The sequence below is a fragment of the Miscanthus floridulus genome, unplaced genomic scaffold (assembly GCF_019320115.1).
Source record: "Miscanthus floridulus cultivar M001 unplaced genomic scaffold, ASM1932011v1 fs_570_4_5, whole genome shotgun sequence".
Lineage (NCBI taxonomy): Eukaryota > Viridiplantae > Streptophyta > Magnoliopsida > Poales > Poaceae > Miscanthus > Miscanthus floridulus.
This window is the reverse complement of record NW_027096955.1, coordinates 13,588-41,449: the sequence shown is the minus strand read 5'-3', so window position 1 is coordinate 41,449 and position 27,862 is coordinate 13,588. Positions and strand designations below refer to the sequence as shown.

The window sequence follows — 27,862 nt, the reverse complement described above, 5'->3', positions numbered from 1 at the left end:
TCTTTGCCGAGGGCCGGATAGAGGGCACTCGGCAAAGATTTTTTTTTAAAAAAAATAAAAAAATCTTTGCCGAGCGCCTACAAGGTTGGCACTCAGCAAAGCGACCGTCAACGGGGCTGGCGCCGTGACGGTCGCTTTTCTTTGCCGAGTGCCCCCGGGGCTCTCGACAAAGAGGGCTTTGCAGATAAATTTTTTGTCGTGTGTTCTTTGCCGAGTGTCACACTCAACAAAAGCTTTGTCAAGTGCAATTTGGCCTTACCTAAATCCAGTTGTGGGAAGAGTAGTACGTAAGTAACACAAGGATTAAAAAGAGGGGCAGGCCAGCAGATTAATATGTTGAAGATTTGCTAACAATCGATGACAATGCCAATGAGTCAATGACCAGTTGATACATAAACAAATGATCAATCTCAAATGCAACTGAACAACATACACTACAGTAACAAACACGTACGCACGCGTCACGATTCACCCCCTCCTGGCCTCCTGTGAACTGAACTGAACATCACACTAGACATGCACATGGACAATTATATATCTACGTGATTATATTATAGAGATCATAAGCGAATTCATTTGTGCATACCGCACCGCACCTTTCGTTTCAGCTGGCGGTGGCGGCGTTGGCGTCCGTGCCCGTGGCAGCGCCGGCGTCGACGACGTTGAAGGGCTCCCAGTGCGGCACGGTGTCGCTGAAGAACCTGCCGACGACGCGCGCCTCCAGGACGGCGATGGCGTCGGGGTGCTTGATGCAGCGGGGCGTCTTGTACTGGTTCACCGACGACCCGTGGGAGACGCAGAGGTCCATGAGCGCGTCGAAGGCGCCGGGGGACACCACGCGGATCTCCAGCGGGCCCACGGACCGGTCGCGGCTCCGGCACCGCCGGTACACGGCGTCTAGACCGGCCTCCACCTCGGCGCAGCACGCCGCCATAACGCGGCGAGCAACGGCTTCGTCGCCGGACGACGCTGGTGGCAGCGGCGGCGGCGTGAGCTCCCAGAAGAGCACGTAGTGCCCCGGGATGGAGGCCGTGTCGGCGTAGGCGGTGTACTCGGAGAGGATGGTGGCGCCGCCCAGCGGCGCCAGGAGGCGCTTCGCGGCGGTGACGGCGCGGAGGAGGTCGTCCTCGGAGGTCTTGTCGGTGTCCACGCTGAGAACCACGTTGCGGCGGTGCACGAACCGGAACTGCGGCGCCGCGTTGTGGAAGCCTGACACCTGCAGGATGTCGCCCACGCGGTACCGGTACAGACCTGCATGCAACACCACGTACATTCATATATATACACCCGTCACAATTACTCACAATAATGTTATATATATCGTTTTCATAATAATAATAATCATTATTACATTTTTTACTTTCATTTAAATATACGCTATGACTAGATATATAGTAATAAAAGCTCGCCAAAATAATTTACAATTTTGTATAATGCATTACAACAAGTTGTTATAAAAGTATAGCAATCATTATATTTTTTTTCTTGCCTTTTCTTAGCTAATGCTTTAGAAACCACATATGTCTTATATTAAGTAAAATTGGACCATTTCCCCTCTACTGAAAAAATACCCAAATTTTGGACATGCAACGGTATCCAAAAAAATAATATCTTTACTTGATGTATGTCATAATTATAGATGAATTTATTATAAATCCCACATATTTATGATATTTTGGGGAAAAATAATAAACTATATTTAATTTTCATATCTCAAAACTATTTTTTTCTAAAATTATTGACAGTTGGGTTTGGACCAGATGTCGCCCAAACATTTTGTGTATGACTAAAAGAAGTATTATTTGAAGGAAACTAACCAAAATAACTCAAACTACAAAGTGTTAGTTTTTTTTATTGTAAGACAAACATTCATTTGGTTGTTATGTATATTCATGTCGATTTTATATATATGTTACGCATGATTGTTGTTGGTTTGAGCGGCTCCTCTAATCTATAAATCCTGGCTCCAGGCCTGGATAAGGAACAGATAATGTTCCTTTTTATATTAGAAACGCAAGTTGTTTGTTAAAAGAAAATTTTAAGATGGCTCCAATGGTTGGGGGGCACATCTCTAGCCGTGCATACTACAATGCAATAATGGTACTTTGACTATATGCCCCAGTAGCACACTTCCGTAGAGCATTTTTCCACAGTGGCTAATATTTGTTGATTCGTTGCATTGATCACTTTCTCTTCAGGAGCATAGTTTAAGGTATCAACCATCAAATGATGAGGAAAGTTCATTTTATTCATGGAAATGCAAGACTGTATGAAGAAAATTAAAGGTTGTGGGGGGTTGAGATGGAGGCCGCATTGACTGGATATTATTCTTTTACATATCACATCATATCTGCTTCTATAGTTCTTGTGGCATGTATATTATGAGCCTTTTGTTTTTAGTAGATATTACTACTGCTACAGGAGGTGAATTGTATTCTTGTTCTTTATTCCATCATGTTCAGAAGAGACTAGCATTTACATCAACGTACATCTCTAGATGCATAGTTAATTTCTTTTCAAAAAATAGCAGTAAAAATGTTTTTAATATTTTCCATAAGAGGCAATGGCCCTGTTCACTTGTCTTATAATTCGTACTTTTCAGTTTGTTTTTTCAGCTGGAGCAATGTTTTTCTCTCACAACAAATCAGCCGAAACAGTGTTTTGGCTTGTTTTTTCAGTGAAGCGAACAGGGCCAATAGTAAACAAATATCTCATTGTACTTGGAGGAATAAATAAAATACTATTTACTGATTTGGAGGAAAAGGAACCTTTAATTTACCCCCCAGAATGAAGTGGACAGGTCTGCCCTGACCTTTCTTATCAACTGCCTAATAAAACGAGTCTATCAATATCTCCTTGTCTGGTGAAAGTGGGTGTACTGCCAATGCAAACACGAAAGCTAGGAGGCAAAGTTATTTTACCTTTAGGATTAGTGTATTGTCAATGATAGTTTGGTGAACGTGATTGTACACTGTCAATAAAATAAAGCTAGTGGGAGGCTGGGCGTCAAGAATTGACACCCCATTGGCTAACTGGGCACTACTAGAGAACAGACTTTAGAACGATGTCCCAATTTAGCATTAGCCTCGGCATTTTTTGCCCCCGGGACTAGAGAGCCTTTAGTCCTGGTTGGTGTCTCCAACCGAGACTAAAGGTCCCTGCTCAACGGCTAAACCGGGACTAAAAGTCCTCCAACCTTTAGTCCCGGTTGGTAACACCAACCCGGACTAAAGGACCATTTAGTCCCGGTTGGTAACACCAACCGGGACTAAAGGTCCCAGGATGGGTTAGTTCAAAAGGAAAGCATCCCATCCATTGTTAGATGTGTTATGTAGGTGGGGTGGTAAGCTACGCGCGAGGCAGTGCATGAGGTCTTGGGTTTGGGACTAAAGAACAACATCTTTAGCCCCGGATTGCTAGTCCCGGTTGAAAAACCGGCCGAGACTAAAGAACAACACCTTTAGCCCCGGATTGCTAGTCCTAACAACACCTTTAGTCCCGGTTGGGAAACCGGGAGTAGAGCTAGTTCCCAACCGGGACTAGATCTCATTTCTGTAGTAGTGGGGAGATCCCAATGCAAACAATAACCACCCATAAATATATAATTATCTTTTGTAAAGCACAAGAAACACATTTGGTAAATTTAAAGTATATATGATTTATTTATTTCCTTCCTTCTACAAAAAATGGATATTTTGTGGTAACATAATCATGCATGCATATGCACCGCTTAAATTGATACGGAAGCGCGGCTTTGCCTTTTGCACTTGTGCATTATCATTAACTTATTGCTTAGTTAATTATGAAAATACGAGAGTAAAGAAACATAATTGAGACGTATATAAAATAAACATGCAGTAAGTACATCCATATCCTATCTATATGTCGTTTCTTGAAAAAGCTAGGAATCAAACTCGTTTTATAAAAATTCACAATATAAATTCAGGCGTATGTCCACTACAGGACAAATCTCTAGAAGTTTTGTCTTCTAGTTCACATGCACTCCTATTTTCTTCATTTTTGCATTAATTTTTCTAGATTGAATTTGAGTCCCAAGTTTTGCAGAAAAAAAAACGCATATATATATATATATATATATATGGATACACAGAGGATGTGCATCGTTTTAAAAAAAATTAAGCAATAGTATGTTTCTTAAATGAGTTTGCATGTAAAATTGTGTCTATCACACATGTGATCACAGACTAAGTTTTTGTGGCATGCAAAAACTCCGGCAAAAAACCAGAAACTTGCCTATTAATAAGCCAATCAAAACTCCTTGCGTTGCCCAAGGCATGTACTTACCTACAATATATTGTGGAGATATATTTAGTATAAGTATATATATAGTATATACGTTATTTGTTTTTCCATCTAATTTGCTAGTTTGACGCTCGATCATCCGCAGGGCAATGGCGCCAAGGCGAGATGCAGCTGAACAGCAGTAGACAGCATTTCATTCCCAGCTGTTTTCAGGTTTCCTTTCCTGTTATTTTCTGCTCAGTTTTTGCCAGTGTACAGTTTTGTCTTAAGTTGTTCAAGTAGAAGTAGAACGAGTGGTGTTCGGTCTGTAAAGTCGATTCTGTAAATTTTCGCTTCTTTTTGTCTTCCTATCATCTAATAAAATCAACGCAAAGCTTTTGCCGTCCCTTCTAAAAAAACGATCGATCATGCAGTCTCCACCGTTGATTTGGCAACCATCAGACGGTCTTGAACAAGTTCGATTCTCTAACAACCTCCAATCAACAATAGCTATAGGAAAGCAAGAGTGTGTACATGCATCCAGCCATATGTACACGCAGCATGCTAATGGGAAAAAAAAAAGTGCACGTAGGAGCTCACCTGTGAACGTGGTGACAAGGAGCTCGTAGTAGCCTCCGAGCTCGACGTCGACAAGGTCCACCACCTTCCCGTCGCGAGCCTCCTCCCCGTCCTTCTCCACCTTGATGAACTCGTAGTAGCACATGTTGGGCAGCAGCGTATACGCCACGTCCTCCGGCCGGTCCAGCGGCCGGAGGTTGATGCCGAAGTAGCACTCCGACGAGGCGTACATGGTGGACACCAGCGGCAGGCCGCCGCCGTAGAACTCCAGCAGCGGTATGTACTGCGCCATGGACCCCGTCACGATGACGTCGATGTACTTGGTCCGTGGCCACAGCCGGCGCACGATGCCCCGCCACGACGCGGCCGGGGACCCCTCGCCCTCGCACTCGGCGGCGATGGCGTCGGCCAGCGCCGGGTCCGGCCGCGTCACGACCCTGGCGACGGCGTCCCGGCAGGCGGCGTCGGTGACGCGCGCCGCGTCGACGCGGCCGGCGCGGATGTCGTCGCAGAGCGTGCGCCAGTGGGCCTCGAGGAACTTGACGGCGCGCAGGAACGCCGAGGCGAAGACGGCGCCGACGCGGAGCACCTCGCCGCGGCGGGCCAGGCCGCACAGCAGCTGCGCGTACATGCTCTGCGCGCTGTCCGGGCACAGGATCGCCTCGTTCGGGCTCGTGTACCGCGTGTACGGGCTGTCCGGCCGCTCCCGGAAGTGCCGGCTCTTGTAGTAGCTCGTCAGCACGGGCCGCGCCACCAGCCCCGACGGCGTCCTGATCTCCGGCTTCACGAACAGCAGGTACATGCACCGCCCTTTGTCCAGACCTTCCACGTACTTGTTCATCACGGGGACGAGGAGGTTGTAGAGGAAGGTCTTGCGGTCCAGCTCCGCCTCTGTGGACGGCATCAGCTTCGGCTGCCCGCCGGATGTGCCGGAGCTGACGAGGACCGCCGTGAGTGGCCGAAATTCCGACGATGATTTACTAGAAACACGTTGTGTGCAACAGTAGTATGTACCTTGTGAGGAGCTCGGTGATGGTCTTGGAGGAGATGAGCGACGAGGGGGCGCCGTTGGCGATGCGCTCGATGTACGGCTTGACGTCCTCGTACTCCACGACCGGCACGCGCTCCTTGAACGCGGCCGCGAGCTCGTCGGCGTGGCGTCCCTCGACGTCGAAGCCAAGGAAGCCGCGGATGTAGTCCGTGCCGGCGTTCATGGAGAGGATCTCTCTGAGGACGCGCTGCTGGATGGCGCCGGCGTGGGTGGTCAGGTCCTCGATGAGCTGCAGGCTCGCTGGCCCGTCGTGCGGGTCGCAGACCGGGATCGTAGGCGGCAGAGACGACGGCCGCGGTGGCATTGTCGCTGCCGGCGAATCTGTGGAGGTGGATGAGACTGAGGAGAGGAGGTGGTCGTGACCATGGTCATGGTCGACCACTGCTGGGGACGTGGACATCGTCGTGGTTGACACTTGTTAGATCCATGCATGCGTGCACTCTCTGTGCCGACAGGGCATGGAGAGCGAGGCTTCTGCACTGCTGCCTTGTTCTTGTGCAGCTACTGTTTGTTGCAGAGGTGAACTCCCCTTGCTCTCCATGTCCTATATATGTCTCATCACACGTCTGTGTGTGCGTAGAGAGAGAGAGAGGTGTTGTCTGATATTTTAGAGGGAGAGTGAGTGTAGAAGTATGCTGTGACTGTGGGTGATTTGTTTGAGAGAGTGAGTGGGAGGGGATACAGTGCATGTGCAGAGAAGCTAGCTGTGAGTGATTTCTTTTGATCTTTTTTTTCCCTCTGTAGTGCATGTGCAACAAATTTATGGGGGAGAGAGCACAGGGCTAGTGTGCAAGTCATTTGTGTCCACATGTGGCCATGTCTTGGAGCTTGTGATTAGATGCATCTATTATGGGTCAAAGCTTCATATGGCTGCCTCCTCAACTTTGGTGTCCCTTTTATGTTTTCTGCAATTGTCTGTGTTCTTCTTGGCAGACACAGCCAAAGTTCTTATCAGATGAGTCACCTGATTTCAGGAAAAGATGGATCACTTCTATAGACAGAAGGTGGAAGGTACCACCTTTTCTGATCTCCTATCCTAAGGCTGGTAGTGATATTCATTCATACATTCGTTCACACTGATAGTTTTTTTTAATGAAACACACGTATAGTTTAATTGTTCTGAATTTTGCATGAACTGAGCTTTGTTAGTCGTGAGGGGACAGCTGTTGGAAAAATTACTTATGGTTTACCAAACTTTACAAAGTAAATCTCTCATACTGGAAACAAATATGTAAATAAACGAAACTGAGGCTTCTTAATTTCAAGAAAATCTAGGTAGCTAGGTCCACTGATCAATCGGATCCCTTCTCCTGTACAAACACAGGAACATGATTTATTTCTAGTTTATGTGTGTATGCATCTGAAATTTAGAGCTTTGCCCTTCTTTAGCTGGCCTACTGACAACTGCAGATTCTAGTGAGAAATAAGAGATTTTCTTCGATGCCCTTCCAGGTGTAGAATAATAAAGCCAATTGATTCCTTGACCAATTTGGGTATAACTGTTACCTTGATCAACAGTATCAATTTTTTTGTTGGATGGCCATGTCACCAGGAATGTACTGATCATGTTGTCAAGAACTTTTATATGCAATGCTAATCTTGTACGATGCTTTTAGTTTCTTGTTTCCTGCTTGCACTATCAGTGTTCAGGTGTCAAATGGACTGCTTAAGGTTGCGATCGACACAATAATCTGAACTGATCACTAACAAAGCCTGACTTTGACAGAAATATTTGCAGGCAAAAAAAACAAGCGGATTAGTACCATTTCTGACCTTCCAATGACCTATTCTCTGGGGCTATTTTAATGCCTGAAATGTATCTCTTCTGGTTGATGCTATGTGGGTTCCTGTCATGAAAACATTTTAGAATGTTAAGCTGACCTTTTGGAACATCTTAATTCCAGTCAAGGCTCAGAAGTAGAATGACACACATGGCTAGTCTCTTAGTCCTAGCTGTCTCGCTTTTGCTGGGGATTAAATATGAACCTGATCATCGATGCCCACAAGCACATTCAGATCCCACGGCATCATGTAAAATATAAAATTATATATCAGAATGGGGTTAAACTACATGCTCCCTGCACTGTTACATCATTTGATAACTTTGGTTGATTCTTTATTTGGGAAATCTGTTAAATCAGATGTGAGGTGATTTATTTAGTCAGTGCCGACAGCTAGAAGATTTAGAGAGATCATGAGGTCAGGTTTGCGCCAGCTGTCCACATAAACAAACTTAAAAATTTGCCATGCTTCCATGAGAAAGATCTGGGATTGCTAGCCATGTCAAGCTGATCAAATTGGCATCACAAACTGTGCCTACTTTCATCAAAATTGTTCATTTTTTCATGTTTTCCTAATCAACTTGTTGCTCTGATACTAATTCAAAGACACAGTTGTTAACAGGTATCAGATAACAAAGCAACTGTGCTGGTTGTAGCAGTCAAACGCACTGTGTGACAAGATGTTGATACAACTGTACGCACTCGTGTCCTTAGAGCCCTACTGGGCACTGAAATTTCCAGCCAATTGTTTGTCCAACTAGTTTGGCAATTGGCATTCAGGTTGGCATCCAAGAGCAGCACGGTTGGAAATTTTCAGGAGTTTTCTATTTCAAACTTGAACTGATTCTTGATTTTTTTTTCTAGCAAAACCCTTCATAGTTCATACAGACAAGTGACTGGGCGAACTTGGGTGTGTGTTTTTCAGGTTGCATTGGTGACATATGGAAAGTTTCGTGAAAAAAAGAACCATGATCATGGCTAGATCATGACAAATTTAAAGATATAGTGTCAGGGACCTAATACCAGGGTACCCCAGAAGGTGGAGCCGATAACCACCAAGTGCGAAAAACCTCTGGACACATAAGGGCGCCATGTCTTCCCTTGTTCAAGTGATGGAAGTTCGGTTCCGCCTCGCCCGACGCCTTTTAGGCGGGCTCGGTCTCGCCCGAGGGCTGAGGGATGGATTCCGTCTCGCCCGACCCTGGAGGGACGGGGTCAGCCTCACCCGACGCCTTTGCGGGATAACCCTGCCTCGCCCAAAGGCTCAAGGATATTCTCCGTCTCGCCCGACGCCTTTAGGGCAGGCTCGGTCTCGCCCGAGGGCTGAGGGATGGATTCCGCCTCGCCCGATCCCGGAGGGGCGGGGTTAGTCTCGCCCAAGAGATAGGGATTGATCTCCGTTTCACCCGACGGCCAAGAACGAATCTCGCCCTGATCGATATTTATCCCTCATGATGATGGGTACAAGACGAGACAAGACGTTCGGGTCAACCCTGGCTCCAAGGACCATACCCTGCGCCCTGGCAGGAAAAGTACTGCCAGGGAACGACAGGACTGATGCTTTAGACCCTTCCGGGCGCCGCAGACCCCAAAAGGTATTACAGGTGCGTACACCTCGCCCTGTAGAGTTGTAGGCGCCGCCTTCAGCTCTGGGACACGGAACCCGACGAGGATATACGACAACCGCTACGCTCCAGGAAAGGATTTGCTATCTCCACGAACGACGGATATTCCGTCACCACGCTGTGGACCCGAGGGAGCGGCGCCCGCTTCCCGACCCCTCAGGTCCATCCAGTCAAAGGGCCTTAGCCACGGCGCTACACCGGACCCCGACCCCGCGTTCCTCCAACGAGGACTCATGGGAATCAGAAGGCGAGCGGAGCAAGACCGGAGGAGGCTCATAAGTCAAAACCACTGTACTACAGCCCATACCCTGCGCAAGATAACATTCTGTAATCAACCTGACACACTACAAGGACATCAATAGTGTTGTAGACACTTATCTTTCTTAGCACTCATCAGAATAAAGGACTAGACCAGGTAGACATGAGCCACAAGGCAAGTAGAGTACGCATCCTGGAGCTCTCACCCTTGTAAAGCCAGCCCCTTCATCTATAAAAGGGGAGGCATATCCTCCATCAAGAGGAGGGGGAAAAAATAGGACCGAACAATAGAACACATTCACACAAGCAGCTACGAAGCTCTTGACCACCTTTCAATCCTTCGATCAGAGACTTGGGACCAGTCCCTCTCTCGGCAGTTTGTATCCCTTACTACAGATCGCTACGGTGCTAATAACACAAGCAGCAACAAACTGGACGTAGGGACGTTCAGCCCGAACCAGTATAAATCATGTGTCCTTTAGCGCACCATCCGAGCCTAACGCGCATTACTATAAATTTACTTGCCGGTGCTTGTACGAAACACCGACAGTTGGCGCGCCAGGTAGGGGATCTGCGCGTTCCAAATCAGGTCTCGGATGGCCACCCACGCAATCACCTGGGCCCCGGGCGCACACGTGCGTTTCGGTGGCCTGGATTTCATCATCACACTAGGAGGAGAGCTGGCGCTGACTCACTCAGCCGCCCCGTCTCCCCCTTCGATCAACTTCAGCCGTCTCAGGCTTAAGAGCCCACCGGGCAACTCTCGGGGAATGGGGTCACCCAAGGAGACCTCTCACAACACCACCATGTGTTCGGAAGGGTCCGGATGGAGCGCCCCGACAGCGTTTCCGTTCGGTCTCCGCAACGTTGCGGCAACCGCTGGCCGCCTTCTGGCGCGGCGTGTGGTTCAACCACCCACGGACATCGAGTTCGTGGGGGCGATTGAGCGGGATACGGAGACCCTCTACGAGCTCCTCAACGAGGAGCCTGTATCGCTCTCCAGCTCGGATTCCAGTAGGGGGAGCCACCACCCTTCCCGGGAATGCTACGTGACGCAGACCCCCGAGGGTCACGTCGAAAGCGTTTCCAAGGATGAGGCCACCCCTACAAACAATCCTGACAGCAGATCCGGGGAAGAAGGGACAGCCCCATCTCGCCTAAGGATGGAGCAGCTAAGGGCTCGTCAGCAAGAGATCGATGAGGCCGGGCAAGGGCTTGCACGGGAATACGCGGACATCAATCGCGAGATTGAACGCCGCAAAGACGGGGGGCGCGCGCGCGCCACGGCCCGCACCGTACATCAAAGGATCCTCACTGACGGTGGGGCCTTTCCTCACTTCACTCGAGCCAGCCAGAACATCGCCGCAGCAACCGCCTTGCTGCATGGCCTCCCGAAGGCCGCGACGTCCGAGGATCGACGCGCTTATCGGGAGATCCGCACGTTGCTCGAGCGTGCAGCCACGCAGCAGGCGGAAAGTTCGTTGTCTCGACGACGCGAACCGGACACCAGCCAGCGCGCACCCTCAGTGCGTCCCACCAAGGACGCATCCGTACACCAAACACCACCAGCCGGCGGGCAGCCCTCCGTCGTCCCTGTACATCAACGCCTTGGCCATGGCCGCGACGTGCGCAACATCATCAACGCCCGGAGGCGTGCCCACGGCGACGAGGGAGAAGCAGCGCGCCGCGGCTATCATCCTCGACGTGGCGGGCGCTACGACAGCAACGAGGACCGAAGCCCGAGCCCCGTCCTACCAGGCCCTCAGGCCTTTGGCCGGCACATCCTCAACGCTGCGTTCCCTCTAAGGTATCGACCGCCTACGAACATTCCCAAATATTCTGGCGAAACAAATCCCGGGCTTTGGCTCGAAGACTATCGGCTTGCATGTCAGGCCGGTGGTGCGAGTAATGATGACTTCATTATTCGCAATCTCCCGCTGTTCTTGGCCGACTCGGCACGAGCATGGCTGGAGCACCTACCGTCCGACGCTATTCAGAGTTGGGCGGATCTGACTGAGATCTTCGTGGGTAATTTCCAGGGCACGTACAAACGCCCTGGAAACCCATGGGACCTCAAGAACTGCCGTCAGAAGGCCGATGAAACCCTCCGCGGGTACATCCGGCGCTTCTCCCGACAGTGCAACGAGCTCCCGAACGTCGCCGACGCCGACGTGATAGGAGCCTTTCTGTCCGGAACGACCTGCGAGTCCCTGGTCCACAAGCTGGGACGCAGGGGCCCGCGAACTACCAAGGAACTTCTGGACATCGCCACCAGTCACGCCTCTGGAGAGGAGGCGGTCGGAGCCATCTTTGATCGCTCCGACGGAAAGACAAGGCGGGACGAGGACGCTAGCGAAGGCGCCTCCAACCGTCCCGCCAAAGGGAAAAATAAGAAGCAACGGCGCGACAGCTCACTCGCGGCCGCTGCCGACCGCAAAGGTGGCCGGAAGCCCGCGGAGGGCACCCCGAACCACTTCGAGAAAATGCTCGAGGGGCCATGCCCAAATCACGCCTTCCCGGCCAAGCACCTATACAAGGAATGCGGCCTTATGCGCAAATACTTGGCCGGGGGTCTGAACAAGGAGGAGCAGGGGAAGGAGCCTGTTCCCACCACTAACGACACGGAAGAGAAGGACGACACCTTCCCGACACCGACCGGTGCCCTCATGATCTTCGGAGGATCAACGGCCTACGACTCCAGGCGCCGCCAGAAGGTCGCACGTCGAGAGGTCTATACCGCAGGACCGGCTATGCCAGCATATCTCCGGTGGTCGGAATCCGCCATAACCTTCGACCGGACCGATCATCCGGATGCCATCCCACACCCGGGAAGGTATCCGCTTGTCGTCGACCCGATCGTCGGTCCAAAGCGGCTCACCAAGGTACTGATGGATGGGGGCAGCGGCCTCAACATCATGTACGCCAAGACGCTCGACGAGATGGGCGTCGACCGAACGCACCTCCGTCCCGTCCGAGCACCTTTCCATGGCGTCGTGCCCGGAAGGCAAGCCGTGCCACTAGGGCAGATTGACCTGCCCGTCACTTTTGGGGATCGATCCAATTACCGGACCGAGACCCTTACCTTTGATGTAGTGGGGTTCCCGGGGACTTTCCACGCCATTCTGGGGCGACCATGTTACGCGAAGTTCATGGCCGTACCTAATTACACATACCTGAAGCTGAAGATGCCGGGCCCCCGTGGGATCATCACCATCGGCACCTCTTTCCAGCGCGCTTACGAGTGCGAGGTCGAATGCTGCGGACACGCATCCGCGGTCATCGCATCCGAAGAGCTCACCACCCTCAGGGAGGAGGTCATTGAAGGGACACCCGACGCAAAGAAATCGTCCGGATCGTTTGAATCGGCAGAGGGTTCCAGGGACGTCCTCTTGGATCCCAGTAGCTCCGAGGGCAAAAAAGTCCGAATCGGGACCGCGCTCTCCTCCACATAGGAAAGCGCGCTCGTCGACTTCCTCCGCGCCAACAAGGACATCTTTGCGTGGAAACCCTCGGATATGCCGGGCATCCCGAGGGAGGTCGCCGAGCATACTCTCCAAATCCTCCCGGGCTCCAAGCCGGTGAAACAACGCCTGCGCCGCTTCGACGAGGAGAAACGCAGGGCCATCGGCGAGGAGATAGCCAAACTACTAGCCGCAGGATTCATTAAGGAAGTGTACCACCCAGAGTGGTTAGCAAATCCTGTTCTTGTCCGGAAAAAGAGCGGGAAATGGAGGATGTGTGTTGATTATACTGGCCTCAACAAATCGTGTCCAAAGGATCCATTTCCTTTGCCACGAATAGACCAAATAGTCGATTCCACCTCGGGGTGCGAAACCCTCTGTTTCCTTGACGCATACTCAGGCTACCATCAAATCGCGATGAAAGAGTCCGACCAGCTCGCGACATCTTTTATCACGCCCTTCGGATCATTTTGCTACATTTCAATGCCGTTTGGTCTGAAGAACGCTGGGGCAACGTACCAGCGCTGTATGCTTAGTTGCTTCGGAGATCTCATCGGGCGAACCGTTGAGGCCTATGTCGACGACATCGTAGTCAAATCCAAGCGGGCTGACCACCTTGTCGCCGACCTTGAACGTACCTTTGCGAAACTCCGGGCGAACGGCATCAAGCTCAATCCCGAAAAATGTGTTTTCGGGGTCCCAAGGGGCATGCTGCTCGGCTTTATCGTCTCCGAGCGTGGCATCGAAGCCAACCCAGTGAAGATATCAGCCATCACGAGGATGGGCCCGATCCAAAACATAAAGGGGGTTCAGCGGATCACCGGGTGCCTTGCCGCTCTCAGTCGATTCATTTCACGCCTCGGCGAACGAGGGCTCCCCCTATATCGACTCCTGAAGAAAACTGACCGCTTCGAGTGGACAGCCGAGGCTCAGGAAGCACTTGACATGGTTAAACGATTTTTAACTAAGCCGCCGGTCCTAGTTCCTCCATGCGATGGAGAATCTCTCCTACTATATATATCGGCCACCACCCAAGTGGTTAGCTCCGCCTTAATAGTAGAGCGAGAAGAAGAGGGGCACGCCTTCAAGGTGCAGCGCCCTGTTTATTTCATCAGCGAGGTGTTATCCGACTCCAAAACCCGCTACTCCCAGATCCAGAAACTCCTCTACACCGTCCTCATCACCAAAAGGAAGCTACGCCACTACTTCGAGTCGCACCCTGTGACAGTAGTGACGTCGTTCCCCCTCGGCGAGGTCGTTCGTAGCCATGACGCTACGGGAAGAACTGCAAAGTGGGCGCTCGAGCTGATGGATCAGGGCATCTCTTATGTCCCCCGAACGGCGATCAAATCTCAGGCACTGACTGACTTCATCGCGGAGTGGACCGAGGTCCAGATGCCACCAGCAGCCGTCGATCAAGAGTACTGGACAATGTACTTCGACGGATCGCTGATGAAGAAGGGCGCCGGAGCAGGACTAGTCTTTGTATCCCCCCTCGGGGTCCAAATGAGGTACATGGTTCGGCTTCATTTTCCCTCATCAAACAATACTGCAGAATACGAAGCGCTCATCAACGGCCTACGAATCGCCATCGAGCTGGGCATCCGACGCCTTGACGTCAGGGGCGACTCTCAGCTGGTCGTCAACCAGGTCATGAAAGAGTCAGGCTGCCACGATACCAAGATGGAGGCGTACTGTCAGGAGGTCCGACGTCTGGAAGACAAATTCGACGGCCTCGAACTCAATCATATCCCCAGGCGCCTCAACGAGGCGGCCGACACACTCGCAAAAGCGGCATCCAGCCGAGAGCCGGTTCCAACAGGTGTCTTTGCCAGTGACCAACACAAGCCCTCGGTACGCTACGCGGGGTCGGAACAGGCCGACGATGGCCCTTCTAGTCTGACCCCCAAGGCTGACCCTCCTCCCGACCCCGAGGTCATGGAGCTTGAAGAAAACCCAGCAATAGAGTCCGATCCTCCCACTGACTGGAGAACGCTTTACATCGACTATCTCCTCCACGACGTTATACCAACCGACAAAACAGAAGCCCGACGGCTCGCACGATGCGCCAAATCCTTCGTTCTTGTAGAGGGCGAACTCTACAAACGAAGTCACATTGGAATTTTGCAACTTTGCATCCCTGACGAACAGGGAAAACTCCTACTGAGCGACATCCACGGAGGGGCATGCGGACACCATGCCGCACCAAGAACCTTGGTTGGGAAAGCATTCCGACAGGGTTTCTATTGGCCCACCACAGTAGCCGATGCCGAGCAAATTGTACGCACCTGCGAAGGGTGCCAATACTACGCTCGGCAAACACACCTCCCTGCCCAGGCTCTCCAGATGATCCCCATCACGTGGCCCTTCGCGGTCTGGGGGCTTGACCTGGTTGGGCCACTTAAAAAAGCGCCCGGAGGCTTTACCCACCTCCTTGTCACCATAGACAAGTTCACAAAATGGATTGAAGCTCGGCCAATATCCACAATCAAATCCGAGCAAGCTGTGCTGTTCTTTCTCGACATCATCCATCGCTTTGGAGTACCGAACTCCATCATCACAGACAACGGCACGCAGTTCACCGGTAGGAAATTTGTTCGTTTCTGTGACGAACAACACATCCGAATCGACTGGGCAGCCGTCGCGCACCCCCGGACGAACGGACAGGTCGAGCGCGCAAACGGCATGCTCCTTCAAGGCCTCAAACCCAGAATTTTCAACCGGTTGAACAAATTCGGCGCGCGTTGGCTCGCTGAGCTCCCGGCTGTGCTCTGGAGCCTAAGAACGACTCCTAGCCGGGCCACCGGCTACACACCCTTCTTCATGATCTACGGTTCCGAGGCCGTTCTCCCGACGGACCTCGACTATGGAGCACCAAGAATCAGAGCATATGACGAACAGGGAGCCGAGGCATCTCACCAAGACGCCATGGACCAGCTGGATGAGGCCCGCGACATCGCCCTCCTCCGTTCAGCCAAGTACCAGCAAGCGTTACGGCGGTACCACAGCCGACGGGTGCGGGGTCGAGCCTTCAACGTCGGAGACCTCGTCCTCCGCCTTGTGCAGAGCAACAAGGATCGCCACAAACTCTCCCCGCCCTGGGAAGGGCCCTACATCGTCGTGGAAATACTTCGCCCAGGCGCCTATCGGTTGAAAACCATCAAAGGAGAGGTCTTCACCAACGCCTGGAACATTGAGCAGCTACGTCGTTTCTATCCTTAAAATAATCTTACACTTTACTTTATCAGTTTTTGTCTTAACAGAGCCTCGATCCTTAGTAATTCCCGACCCCTACAAATCGCGAGGGGTCAGACCTCACTCGGGGGCTGGCATGTGATCGTAACATATGTTATTTGTAATACAAGTATCGCGATTGCAAAAAACCCCTGTGTTATACTTGCAAACATTCTATAAGTTTTCCGTTCGCCTCGTAAATGAGTCTCGAGGGCTAAGACCTTGGGAACCAATTCTGAACACAACTGGTAGGACTGCGAGACACCTACGCCCCAGCGGCTGCAACCTCTTTGCTCACCAGTTCAATCAGAATTAGTTTGCCCACGTTCCTAGCTTCCTATGACTTAGACCATGAGAAGAGTTGGAAAGCGCTAAAATGACTTGCCACAAGCAAAGGATGTAATTTCGTTCATTTTTTGCACGAATTCACCACTTACAAAGCAATGTCATTACAAAAAAAGGAACAATATACTCCGAAGACTGTTTACTCGGGGGCTTCCCCACAGCGTTATTTCATTATAGTCTCGGCTCAGCTCTACCACAAGTGCTACTACGATCGCCGCGCCATGCTCTCCATCGGCGACGTCGAGGGCATGTACATGGGCCAGTTCGTCCACTGCGGCCGCCGTGCCACGCTCTCCATCGGCGACGTCGAGGGCATGTACACGGGCCAGTTCGTCCACTGCGGCCGCCGTGCCACGCTCTCCATCGGCGACATCTTCGCTGGACCCTCGAAGGCGCCACCATCTATGACGCCTCCGCCGGAGCGTCTGGGGACTACGCCATCATCCCCAGCCATAACCCTGACAATGGCGTATGGGCAGGAAACGCCTCCCGCCAAGGGAGGAGCGCAGCGAACGACGGCGCAGTCAACGACGTACGACGCCCACCGACGCCATTTCTCCTTCAGCAGCAGCGACTCCTCACCAAGGGCCACGCGCACCATCTCATCTACGTTGGATAACCTCCGGCTCGACATCACGCACCAAACTCACGAGCAAGGTTGTAAGTTCTCTATCTCCCTCTGGCATTACTCTTCCTCACTCAGGAACCACCGCGACGCACGGACGCGTTTGGCGGAAAGGAAGAAGAAGGAGAGATAGCGGCTCGGAGGCAGAAGGGGAGGTGGGACGAGAGCTCCTCTCCCCCTCCCTATTTAAAAAGGAGGCGCAGTAACTAAGGAAAGGTGAAAGGTCGGACGAAAAACCCTCTCCCTTCCCCTTTTTTAATACGCAATCAATGCTGATTGATATCTGAGGGGACGCGCCAGAGGTGACGGGACGAACCCCGGTCTACGAGGCGTCCCTCTTTGATTGAACTAAACACTGCCTGGGTATGGCCCACCACTGACCCGCTCCGGACGCGGCGATTAAGGCACCCACATAGGCAGACAACTTTTTCGCCTCCCCATGCAGGACCACGGACGACCCGGCGACGGGACCTTTCAGATCTCCTGGGTCGGCCGTTCGGCCCAGAAGACACGACGAACGAACGACCAAAGAAAGATAAGCCTCTCAGCTTTCTCACTTCATGCGTTAAAATTTGTTCGCAAGATTCCGTCCCCGTCAAATAGCAGGGATGCGAGCATCACTCGGGGGCTGTCGAGGATGACTACCAATCTAGACATCCTCTCCACCCGACCCCTCCGTACGCTTGAAACTAAGGGCGCGACATACAGGCACAAAGCTTTGAGTAAAACTGGACGAACTAGCAAACCCTACGCCCCGATTGCTACGGCGTTTCTATTCACCAGAAAAATCATGCTCAAACGTCTCTCGCGTCTCTAGTTTCGACGTCTGCCTTCCCAAAGAGGGGATCGGAGGGGTCCGCCAAAGGATCGTCACCGAGACACGAAAACAAAGAATAGCGATTCTTATGCAGGTTATTCCAACCTCGTCACAAACGTCAGGGCCCGAACCCATCTGGTAGGAGCTTTTCCGCCACTTATACCACCAAGGTAACGTCACCGCCTTTACTTTCAATTAAATCTTGCATTCAAAATATTTCATATGCAAAAAATTGCATCCCAACGATTCGTGTCGCACCACGAAACGGCTGTCGCCTCATTTCGATATAGGCAACCAAAGGCTGAGGTTCGAAGGTCGGCCTGCAAAGGGCTCGAGGCCGCCTCACGCCGAACAGAGCCAGGGAGAGATAACCGAGACGAGCCCCAGCGGCCCTGCCCGTCCCCGCTCAGAAGCAAACCGGGACGTCTCGACCTTCTCTCGTTCGATTCTAACCTCGAGCCAAACCCACAGAATCTCCATCGAGGAGAGGCCATCGGGCCCCCTGAGCTTATCGAACGACTCAGGCATCTGCCGGGAGGCGGGTTAAGAAGTTGTGGAGTGCCACCAGAGGGCTCTGCCGACCCCATCAGCAAATGATGGACCCGGATTCCACACGAACGTACCCGTTAGCGAGCTCGTTGAGCGCGGTACTCAAGCCGTCGAGGCAAGTGTCGTTCACTCAGCCCCTCCGATTGCGAAAACCGAGGACGGGGTAACACGCAAATAACGGCCGACCCCTATCAGACCCTAATAAGGCTCGGGGGCTCGGGCCAAACAATGCAGGGACAAAGGCCCCACCTTGCCGAGCCCATAAAGTCCCCAGTTGGGATTTCTGTTGGAAGACAGGGTGGGGATTATCGCGATGACATCCATTGTCACCAAAACCACGATTCCGGTCTCCAGTAACACCCGACCCCAGGCAGGTGCGGGGGTCGGACCTTACTCGGGGGCTGTTAAGGTACGGCCACCTCCTTTCCTTCTTTCGGAACAATCTCCTCGCATTATAATCAGCGGCATAATTCAGGGGAACATATTGGTAAGACCGTAAAAAATGAAATCGCAAAAATCAAACAAAACGAAATTAAGACGCAAATGCACGAAAGGCGTCCAGACTCGAAAAGTACCGACACTTGTTCACATATTACATATAAGCTGTTCTCAAAATTGTTCGATTAATTACTCCCACGAAGGGAGAACCATTTCTTTCAGACTGTCTGCCAGGTTCTTCGCAAGGGGAGCTACCATCTGCTCCATTTCCTCCAGCTCTTCATCCTCATAGGTGGACGGAAAGCCTTCGCTCATCACTTTCAGGTTTATTTCCTTCTCATAGTGGGCGTGGGCGACGGTGAAGGCCTGGGTAATCCCAGCGTGAAAGGCACTCTCCTCAAGCTGGCCCACCCGAGCCGTGATACCTCCGACACGAGCCGCGAGCGGGCTGGTCTCCACCGGCTCCGTCACATTCAGGGCATTAAGGACCACCCCGACCGCAGCTTGTAGAAGATCGTGTTCATCGCTCTCAGCCTGAAGGGCTCTGCGCGTATAGGCAGCCTCTTTCTCCAGCTTGGTGGCGGCGTTCTCAGCACTCGACTTTCCTTTCACCGCGTCATCAAGCTCCGCCCGGAGAGAGCGGACCACCTCGACGTCCTCGTCCACCTTCTGCTGGAGGGCTGTGGCCCTACTCTCGGCCTTCCGCCGAAGGTCCCGCTCCATCTCCAGCTCCTTCAGGGCTTCGCCGGCCTTCTCATTGGCCGCGGCATTCCTCTGCAGCAGCTCGTCTCGCTCTTTTTTGAGTCTGGCAATCTCCTCTCCATCCAGCTTAGACCTCGCCGACAGGTCCTCGAACATCCCGTGCGCCTCCTCCGCATCCTGACGCGCCTGGGCCTCCCGCTCCTGGACAGTAGCAAGCTGGGCGGCCAAGTCTGCTCGCAGCCGGGCCTCCTCGGAAAGGCGATCCCTCTCCGCCTTCTGTTCACGGAGGAATTGGGATTTATCCCGGCTACGAGCAACAAGAATCTGAGGAGGAAGAAGACTGATATCAGGAATACGAGAACACAAAAACACATGAAGAAAGAAGAAAGTCCAGAAAATACCTGAGTGGTAGGGATAACGATCTCACGGAGGGCTCCTCTGGCCTGGTCCAGGGCGTTCAGCATGGTCGAGATCCCGATGTCAAGACCCTCCCGCTCCATGCTCTCGGAATGATCATCGAGCGAGAAAAGAGCCGACGTCGGGTCCTGAGCACCCATCCACTGGAGCGGTGGCTCCCCCCGCGCAGGGGAGCGGCTTCCTCCCGACAAAGGGGCCGGTGGCGGCTCCCTCCTGACCCTGTGCGGCACCACCGCCGCACTCGAGGACCCTCCGGCTGGACCCTCCTCCGTCTGGGCCGCTTCGAGCGCCACGGGTGGATCCACATGGGCGCCTGGCGACGCGGATTGCACCACGCCCTCGGGTGCCACCACGACCGCGTCTGGCTGATCCTGGCTTGGCGCAGTCACGACCACCGTCACCAGCGGTATGCGGTCCTCGGCCGGCTGTTCCACACCCGCCACGGAAGAGACCGCTCTTTCAGTAACCTCCGCGGGTGTGGGAGCCACCATGGACGCCGTCGGTTCGGCCAACGCAGCCCCAACATCGGCACCACTCCTGCCCGAAACAGGGGTGGCTCCAGGCGACGCCGTCTGTCCCACTTGAAGGGCGAGACTCTTCTTGGGCGCCAGCCCCAGGGGGTGACCCATCCGCAAGAACCTGCGCAAAGGTAATAACCATTAAATCAAAATAAAAATGGAAAAAGGATGAAAACAGAAGAATCAACGGCTTACGTTGACGTCCTCGGCCGGCGGAAGCGTTTTGGGGATGGATCCCCAGACCCCTGCCCTGACTCATCTGGGCGGGACCGTTTCATGCCTGCCCCCTGCTCCGGGGCAGGGGGGTTCATCTCGTCGGGCGCGGCACCGGAGTCGCTCCTCTGCATCGTCTCATCGGGCGCGGCACCGGAGCCGTCCCCCATCCACCGGTCCTCGGCCGGCACGCCGTGCGAAGCAGCGGACTCGCCGGCCTCCACTGACCTCATCGATCCACTTCCCTCCGCGTGGAAAGGGAAGGGCCCCTGCACGGATGGGTGGCCACTCGTCAGCGTGTCCTCGTCCTCCAGAACGCCCCAATCCACGTCGACGGCTACCTCGTCGCCGTCATCGTCATCATCATCATCGTCGTCATCCTCACTACTCACGTCCTCTCCCCGATCCCGTGCCTCCTGCTTCAGTCGTTTCGCCTTCTTCATCTCCTCCTTTGCCTTCTTGTCCCGCTCGGCCGCGAGTCGATTCGCCGCCGCCACAACCTTGTCCTTCGGCAGCGGGGCCGGACTATCCTTGAAGACTAGCCCCCTCGGCTAGCCCCAACATTACAAAAACAAGTGTTAAAAGAGGGAGATTCAGGAGAAAGAAAAGAGTGCGGGAGAAGAGGGCTTACGAATTCGAAGAACCCAGGCTCCGGCCGCATTGGAGGATGCCCGGGCACCGGATACACGATGTCAAGGACCCTGCCGGCGGAATCCCTCGTCGGCTCCGTCGCCTCCTTGATACGCTGCGCCACTTCCGAATAAGGGAGCGCCTCGTCAACGAGCACCGTCCCCTCGAACGATATCCCGGGCATCATCCGATGCAGGGGAAGCACGCGCGCCATCAGTGGTGCCACCCTCCTCGCGTGGTAGGCGCCGATAATACCTGACCCCTTTACACCCCGACCCTTCAGGGCATGGAGGGCGGAGAGAAGGTCGGAGATATGTTTCTTGTCTTTAGTCAGGACGCCCCAGCCCCATGACTCCGGAGCATCCACAATAAGACGTCCGGTGTACTTCGGTAGGGTGGCACTCACATCATCCCTAACATAAAACCACTGCGAATGCCATCCCTTGTTGGATGTAGCCAGACGCATGTACGGGTAACCCTTCGACCGGGTATGGCGCAGATGAATGCTGGCACACCCCATCGGCGCGTTCACTTCTTTCCCCCCAATCTTCCTCTTCGACAGACTAATGCTAAAGAAATACCGCCACAGATCAAAATGGGGATCGATCCCCAGGAAACCCTCGCACAGAGCAACGAACGCCGCCATATGCTGAATTCCATTGGGAGTAAGATGCTGCAGCTCTACCTCATAGTAATCTAATAGCCCCCGAAGGAATCTATGCGCGGGTACCCCGAATCCCCGCTCATGGAAGATGGCAAAGGAGACGACATACCCTTCAGGCGGCACCGGCTCACCCTCGTCGCCGGGGAGTATCCACTCCTGGACGGCGGATGGTGGGCGGAGAAGGCCACGGCGGACGAGGCCCTCCAGACGCCGGGAAGTGATGCTTGATCTGCCCCACAACTCCATTGAAGCAGTAGGGGGGAAGGGCAGGCACGAGCTTAACGGCGGCTGGAACACGAACACAGGCCGGTCGACGGTGGCGATGCGAGCGCAAGAGGCTGGGAAGATTGGCGGCGGATGTTTTAGAACGCAAAGGAAGGGGAGCGAAATACGGGACCTTGGGGGCGAACCCCGTGGTTTTATAGGGGGCGACGGACGCGAGAAGGGCAACCGTCCGCCTCGATCTCCGGGCCTGCCACGCGCGCCACCGCGTCACGTCGCGGGACACGCGCCCGCAGTCCCTATCCTCTCATCCCAAAAATCTCGGCGGACGGTTCGCCTTCCCTAAGCGAATCCGGACTCTCTACCCACCGGGGAAGCGCAAGCCACAAAGGCCTGTTCTTTTCTCTTTGGCCCACCTAGGGCCCAGCAACTCGCCGGCCGGCCCAACTAAGAAGGAATCCACGAACAATCCGCCACCAAGGGCAGAAGCACCAGTTAGGACGGCCCCGAATCAGTCCCCAGCGAACGGGACGCCACGACCCACTCGGAAAAACACCCAGTCGATGAAAAACTAAGTCCTTCAGCCTTACCCGCGAAGGGGCCGATACAACCCCCCGGGCGACTCTACTCGAATCACCCGGGGGCTCGGGGGCTACACCCATCGGGTGCGCTCGCGCGCACCCTCCGGCAAATTAACGTCGACACAATCAAAAACACCCTCCAGGCGGTTCTACTCGAATCACCTAGAGGCTCGGGGGCTACTGTCAGGGACCTAATACCAGGGTACCCCAGAAGGTGGAGCCGATAACCACCAAGTGCGAAAAACCTCTGGACACATAAGGGCGCCATGTCTTCCCTTGTTCAAGTGATGGAAGTTCGGTTCCGCCTCGCCCGACGCCTTTTAGGCGGGCTCGGTCTCGCCCGAGGGCTGAGGGATGGATTCCGTCTCGCCCGACCCTGGAGGGACGGGGTCAGCCTCACCCGACGCCTTTGCGGGATAACCCTGCCTCGCCCAAAGGCTCAAGGATATTCTCCGTCTCGCCCGACGCCTTTAGGGCAGGCTCGGTCTCGCCCGAGGGCTGAGGGATGGATTCCGCCTCGCCCGATCCCGGAGGGGCGGGGTTAGTCTCGCCCAAGAGATAGGGATTGATCTCCGTTTCACCCGACGGCCAAGAACGAATCTCGCCCTGATCGATATTTATCCCTCATGATGATGGGTACAAGACGAGACAAGACGTTCGGGTCAACCCTGGCTCCAAGGACCATACCCTGCGCCCTGGCAGGAAAAGTACTGCCAGGGAACGACAGGACTGATGCTTTAGACCCTTCCGGGCGCCGCAGACCCCAAAAGGTATTACAGGTGCGTACACCTCGCCCTGTAGAGTTGTAGGCGCCGCCTTCAGCTCTGGGACACGGAACCCGACGAGGATATACGACAACCGCTACGCTCCAGGAAAGGATTTGCTATCTCCACGAACGACGGATATTCCGTCACCACGCTGTGGACCCGAGGGAGCGGCGCCCGCTTCCCGACCCCTCAGGTCCATCCAGTCAAAGGGCCTTAGCCACGGCGCTACACCGGACCCCGACCCCGCGTTCCTCCAACGAGGACTCATGGGAATCAGAAGGCGAGCGGAGCAAGACCGGAGGAGGCTCATAAGTCAAAACCACTGTACTACAGCCCATACCCTGCGCAAGATAACATTCTGTAATCAACCTGACACACTACAAGGACATCAACAGTGTTGTAGACACTTATCTTTCTTAGCACTCATCAGAATAAAGGACTAGACCAGGTAGACATGAGCCACAAGGCAAGTAGAGTACGCATCCTGGAGCTCTCACCCTTGTAAAGCCAGCCCCTTCATCTATAAAAGGGGAGGCATATCCTCCATCAAGAGGAGGGGGAAAAAATAGGACCGAACAATAGAACACATTCAAGCAGCTACGAAGCTCTTGACCACCTTTCAATCCTTCGATCAGAGACTTGGGACCAGTCCCTCTCTCGGCAGTTTGTATCCCTTACTACAGATCGCTACGGTGCTAATAACACAAGCAGCAACAAACTGGACGTAGGGACGTTCAGCCCGAACCAGTATAAATCCTGTGTCCTTTAGCGCACCATCCGAGCCTAACGCGCATTACTATAAATTTACTTGCCGGTGCTTGTACGAAACACCGACATATAGTGTATATCATAATATAACTCTTAACCCCAATAATAGGTGTTTTCCAGATGAGGCGCCTTAAATTGTGACTGTTGTTTTTATAGATCCAGAAGTCTTTTCCGTAACCAACCATATCCAAGTGGGCTTCATAGGATACCTGTTTTCGACTCATTTCATAGCCCTGCAATGCAGACTGCATTCTTGGTTCTTACATAGTGCCAACTGACATCAGCAAACTTCTGCACATCGTGCATTCTGTAATTACACTAAATAATTTTTCTCAGTGATATAATTAGGACCCTACAATACAATGAATTGCAAAACAGAATATGGTGGTTACCTACACTGGAAAGAGAACTAATGCAGTCACTGAGAAGTAAATAATTGGTCCAGGCCAAATACATGTGTCATTTTTATATTATTTTTTTATTTTTTAACACGACAATTCTCACAGTAATGGGAGAAGACAGATTTGTAGTTTAGTGGATATAGATCAATAAAATCTGGATCTGCTAGATTTAGTGGCTCACATGTTGAAATAACTAATAGTAATAAAAAAAATATGAAATGTTTCTTTTTTTGGAAAAAGGTAAATACAAGAGAAATGGATGGTGAAGATGTTGCTTAATGAATAATTTGAAGGAGACAAAAGATCCTTGAAAAAAGCAGGAAAGGAGGAGGAAAACAAGGGACAACAACCAACTGTTCCAGGAGCGGTTGGTTTGATGTACTAAGTGACAAAACAATGTATTAGCTAGTCACTATTCTTTCATATTCACAACACACATGCATAATAGAGGAGAACCTGCTGCATGGTCACGAAGTCCAGGAAGCAAACTAATTAACAGAATAGCTACATAGCCAGATTGATAATTATTTAATTAGTAGATCAATCCCATTGTGATGACTTGACCTGGTGAGTGATGGCACATAGTGACTTGGTCAATGGTATCTTTTACAAAGAAAATTGTATGATATGATTTTATTTCCTTTATAACCACTTTTATGTTGCCGGTTCTAACAAAAGTCAATAGCTATCAAATATTGGTCTATTTCCTGTTGGTGGTGCAGTTCCTTTTACCTCAAATAGGTTGCTCCAAATAGACAACATCTTGGTGCTTTTCATTCCCTTGACGTGACAAGAGACACTAATTTGAATTTTGACAATGAAAATATTAATTATTTTTTGCAATTGGCTCACACCTAGCTAGCTATTTTTTTATACTACACACCTAGCTAGCTAGATGAACCCCAGGTACACACAAGTGTAGTAAATTAATTAAAGCATATGAGACCATCAGCTTCCTAAAATTGGTCTTAATGTAAATTAAAGGGATAATTGCACCAGAGATCCATTAACTTGTGAGGAGGTTTCAGTTGGGTCCATCAACTTTCAAAGTGGCTTTTTGGGTCTATGAACTTTTAAAATGGTTCACTGCAGGTCTATACTCATTTATTTAACCTTAAATCCAAAGTACATTTGCAGAAAACCCCCTAGTTTTTTTATCTTCTACGCGCTCACCCTTCCTGCTCCGGTCCTGACGCTGACGCCATGGCGCGTGCTGCCGCCGCGGCCGGAGCGTCTCGTCGACGTCGAACTCGCTGAGGCAAACCGCGCACTCGAGTGCGCCCTTGCCGGCCTTGTGCGCACCCTCAACCGCACGTACCCGGCATTGAGCTCGTTGCAGCAGCCGACGAGGCTCAGCCCCGGCTCCACGATGAGGTACTCGAGCAGGGTGAGGTTGAAGTCCCCGGGGACGGCAAACTGGTGCCTGCCTCTCCACACTTCCGACGGCCTGTACACCGAGAAGAATCCTCTCACGGCCACCTCCACTGCTTGGAAAGCCTGGAGCAGCTCCACCTTGCCTGCCTCCTCGCCCTCACCGCGCCTACGGCTGTGGTACAGCTTCATGGCCGCCTCCTGCACCCGTGGGCCACCGTTGGGGTCCACCTCGACACTGAGACAGCGTCTCGAGCTCCCGGTTGCTGTAGCCAGACTTGGGCTCTGGCTGCTACCCTGGGCTTGAGCGCGTGCAGCTCGTGCGGGCACACGACGCGGTCGTACTCGAGCACGGGCTTGTTCGGCGAGGTTGGGCTCAGCTGAGGCCGAGCATGAAGGTGCAGCTCTGCATCTGGCTCTCGATGGCGTCTTGGACTTGTCCCACGCGGCGAGGCACGGGACCAAGCTAGGCCTCGCTGACCTGGCACACGACGGCCGCGGTGCTCCTGGGCAGCTGCCACACCTCGGACGCGCTGCGCTCCCGCGGGAGCACGCCCCCGGAGAGCGCGGACACCAGCTCCACCTCCCGCGCCAGCGAGGGACTCGAGCCGGCGCGCGAGCTCGCGGCGGCTGGCATACCCGCGCGTGTCGGTGGAGTGCAACTTCGAGTTCTAGGTGGTGGCCAGCAAGACGACGACGACCGCCGCACACACACGCCTTGCTAGGCCCCGGAGCAGGACATGGTGGTGCCGCCGCCCAGCATCTCCTGGCACCTCGAGCGGCTGCTGGAGACCGGCGTGGGGTCGGACGTCACCTTCTCCGTGGATGACGGCGAGTTCCAGGCGCACACGCTGGTGGTCAACGAGCGGGCGCGTCACTGGCCGTCGTCTCCAACCTCTTCACCGGGTGGGTGCGGCCGCTCGCCGCCGAGCTTAGCGCCAGGCACGTCACCTTCTCGCCCTGCAGCGCGTTGCACGTCGCCTTCTGGACACTGAGTGCGTCGTCCTCAACTCCTCCGCGGCTCTCGAGCCCACCTACCTAGGACACCTTCGCCGACTGGATCCGTCGTCTACGTCAGCTTCGGGACGCAGCACGCGCTGTCGCCAGAGCAGGCGGCGTGCGTGGCGGACACGCTGGCTCAGAGCTCGGCGGACCTTCGTGTGGGCCGCGGGGACGCTCACCGTGTTGCCAGAGGGGTTCAAGGCGGCCACGACTTCGTGGGGCATGGTCATCCGTGGGTGGGCACCGCAGGTGGAGATCCTGCGCCACCGCGCCGCGGGGCACGAACATCCGAAAGAGGTGGAACGGGAGGTCCCTGGTGTTCTCGCCGCAGCCCGGTGGGACCAACAGTGAGGAAGGGAATGGCAGCATGACGACGCCGACGGACGGGCAGGCAGCCAGGAGCGGCTTCGAGGAGCGGGGCGTTGCCCGCCGTGATGGCCACAGTGACCGAGAGCTCGGGGCCGCCGCGCGTGGCGAGCAGCTCGACGAGGTGGGCGGCCCGTGCCCTAGAGGCGGCGCGTGGCGAGCACCGCACCAGGCAGCAGCGGCTGGGCGGTGGGCGGCCCGCGCCCTGGGCCGGTGATTCCTTCGCGGGCGTGGC

At 53.4% G+C, this 27,862-nt stretch overlaps 1 protein-coding gene across 1 annotated transcript; it reads right to left on the bottom strand.

Annotated features, from left to right (window-relative positions):
* Positions 1-604: 604 nt before the first annotated feature.
* Positions 605-26,896, bottom strand: LOC136532298 (probable indole-3-acetic acid-amido synthetase GH3.13). The gene is made up of 7 exons (XM_066524908.1): positions 26,741-26,896; positions 26,556-26,639; positions 26,207-26,460; positions 7,646-7,719; positions 5,836-6,286; positions 4,843-5,756; positions 605-1,251 (listed from the first exon to the last, which is right to left on the bottom strand). The coding sequence occupies exons 1-7, from the start codon at positions 26,894-26,896 to the stop codon at positions 605-607; spliced, it is 2,580 nt and encodes an 859-aa protein (XP_066381005.1).
* Between the last annotated feature and the right edge of the window lie 966 nt (positions 26,897-27,862).

Bases quoted from the DNA above. Each gene is read 5' to 3' on its own strand.
- LOC136532298 (XM_066524908.1), bottom strand. From the start codon at position 26,896: ATGCCAGCCGCCGCGAGCTCGCGCGCCGGCTCGAGTCCCTCGCTGGCG. The intron at 26,640-26,740 runs GTCAGCGAGGCC...GCTCGGCCTCAG, and splicing joins CCGCGGCCGTCGTGTGCCAG to CTGAGCCCAACCTCGCCGAA. The intron at 7,720-26,206 runs GTACGTGCGGTT...TTTTCATGACAG, and splicing joins TGCAACGAGCTCAATGCCGG to GAACCCACATAGCATCAACC.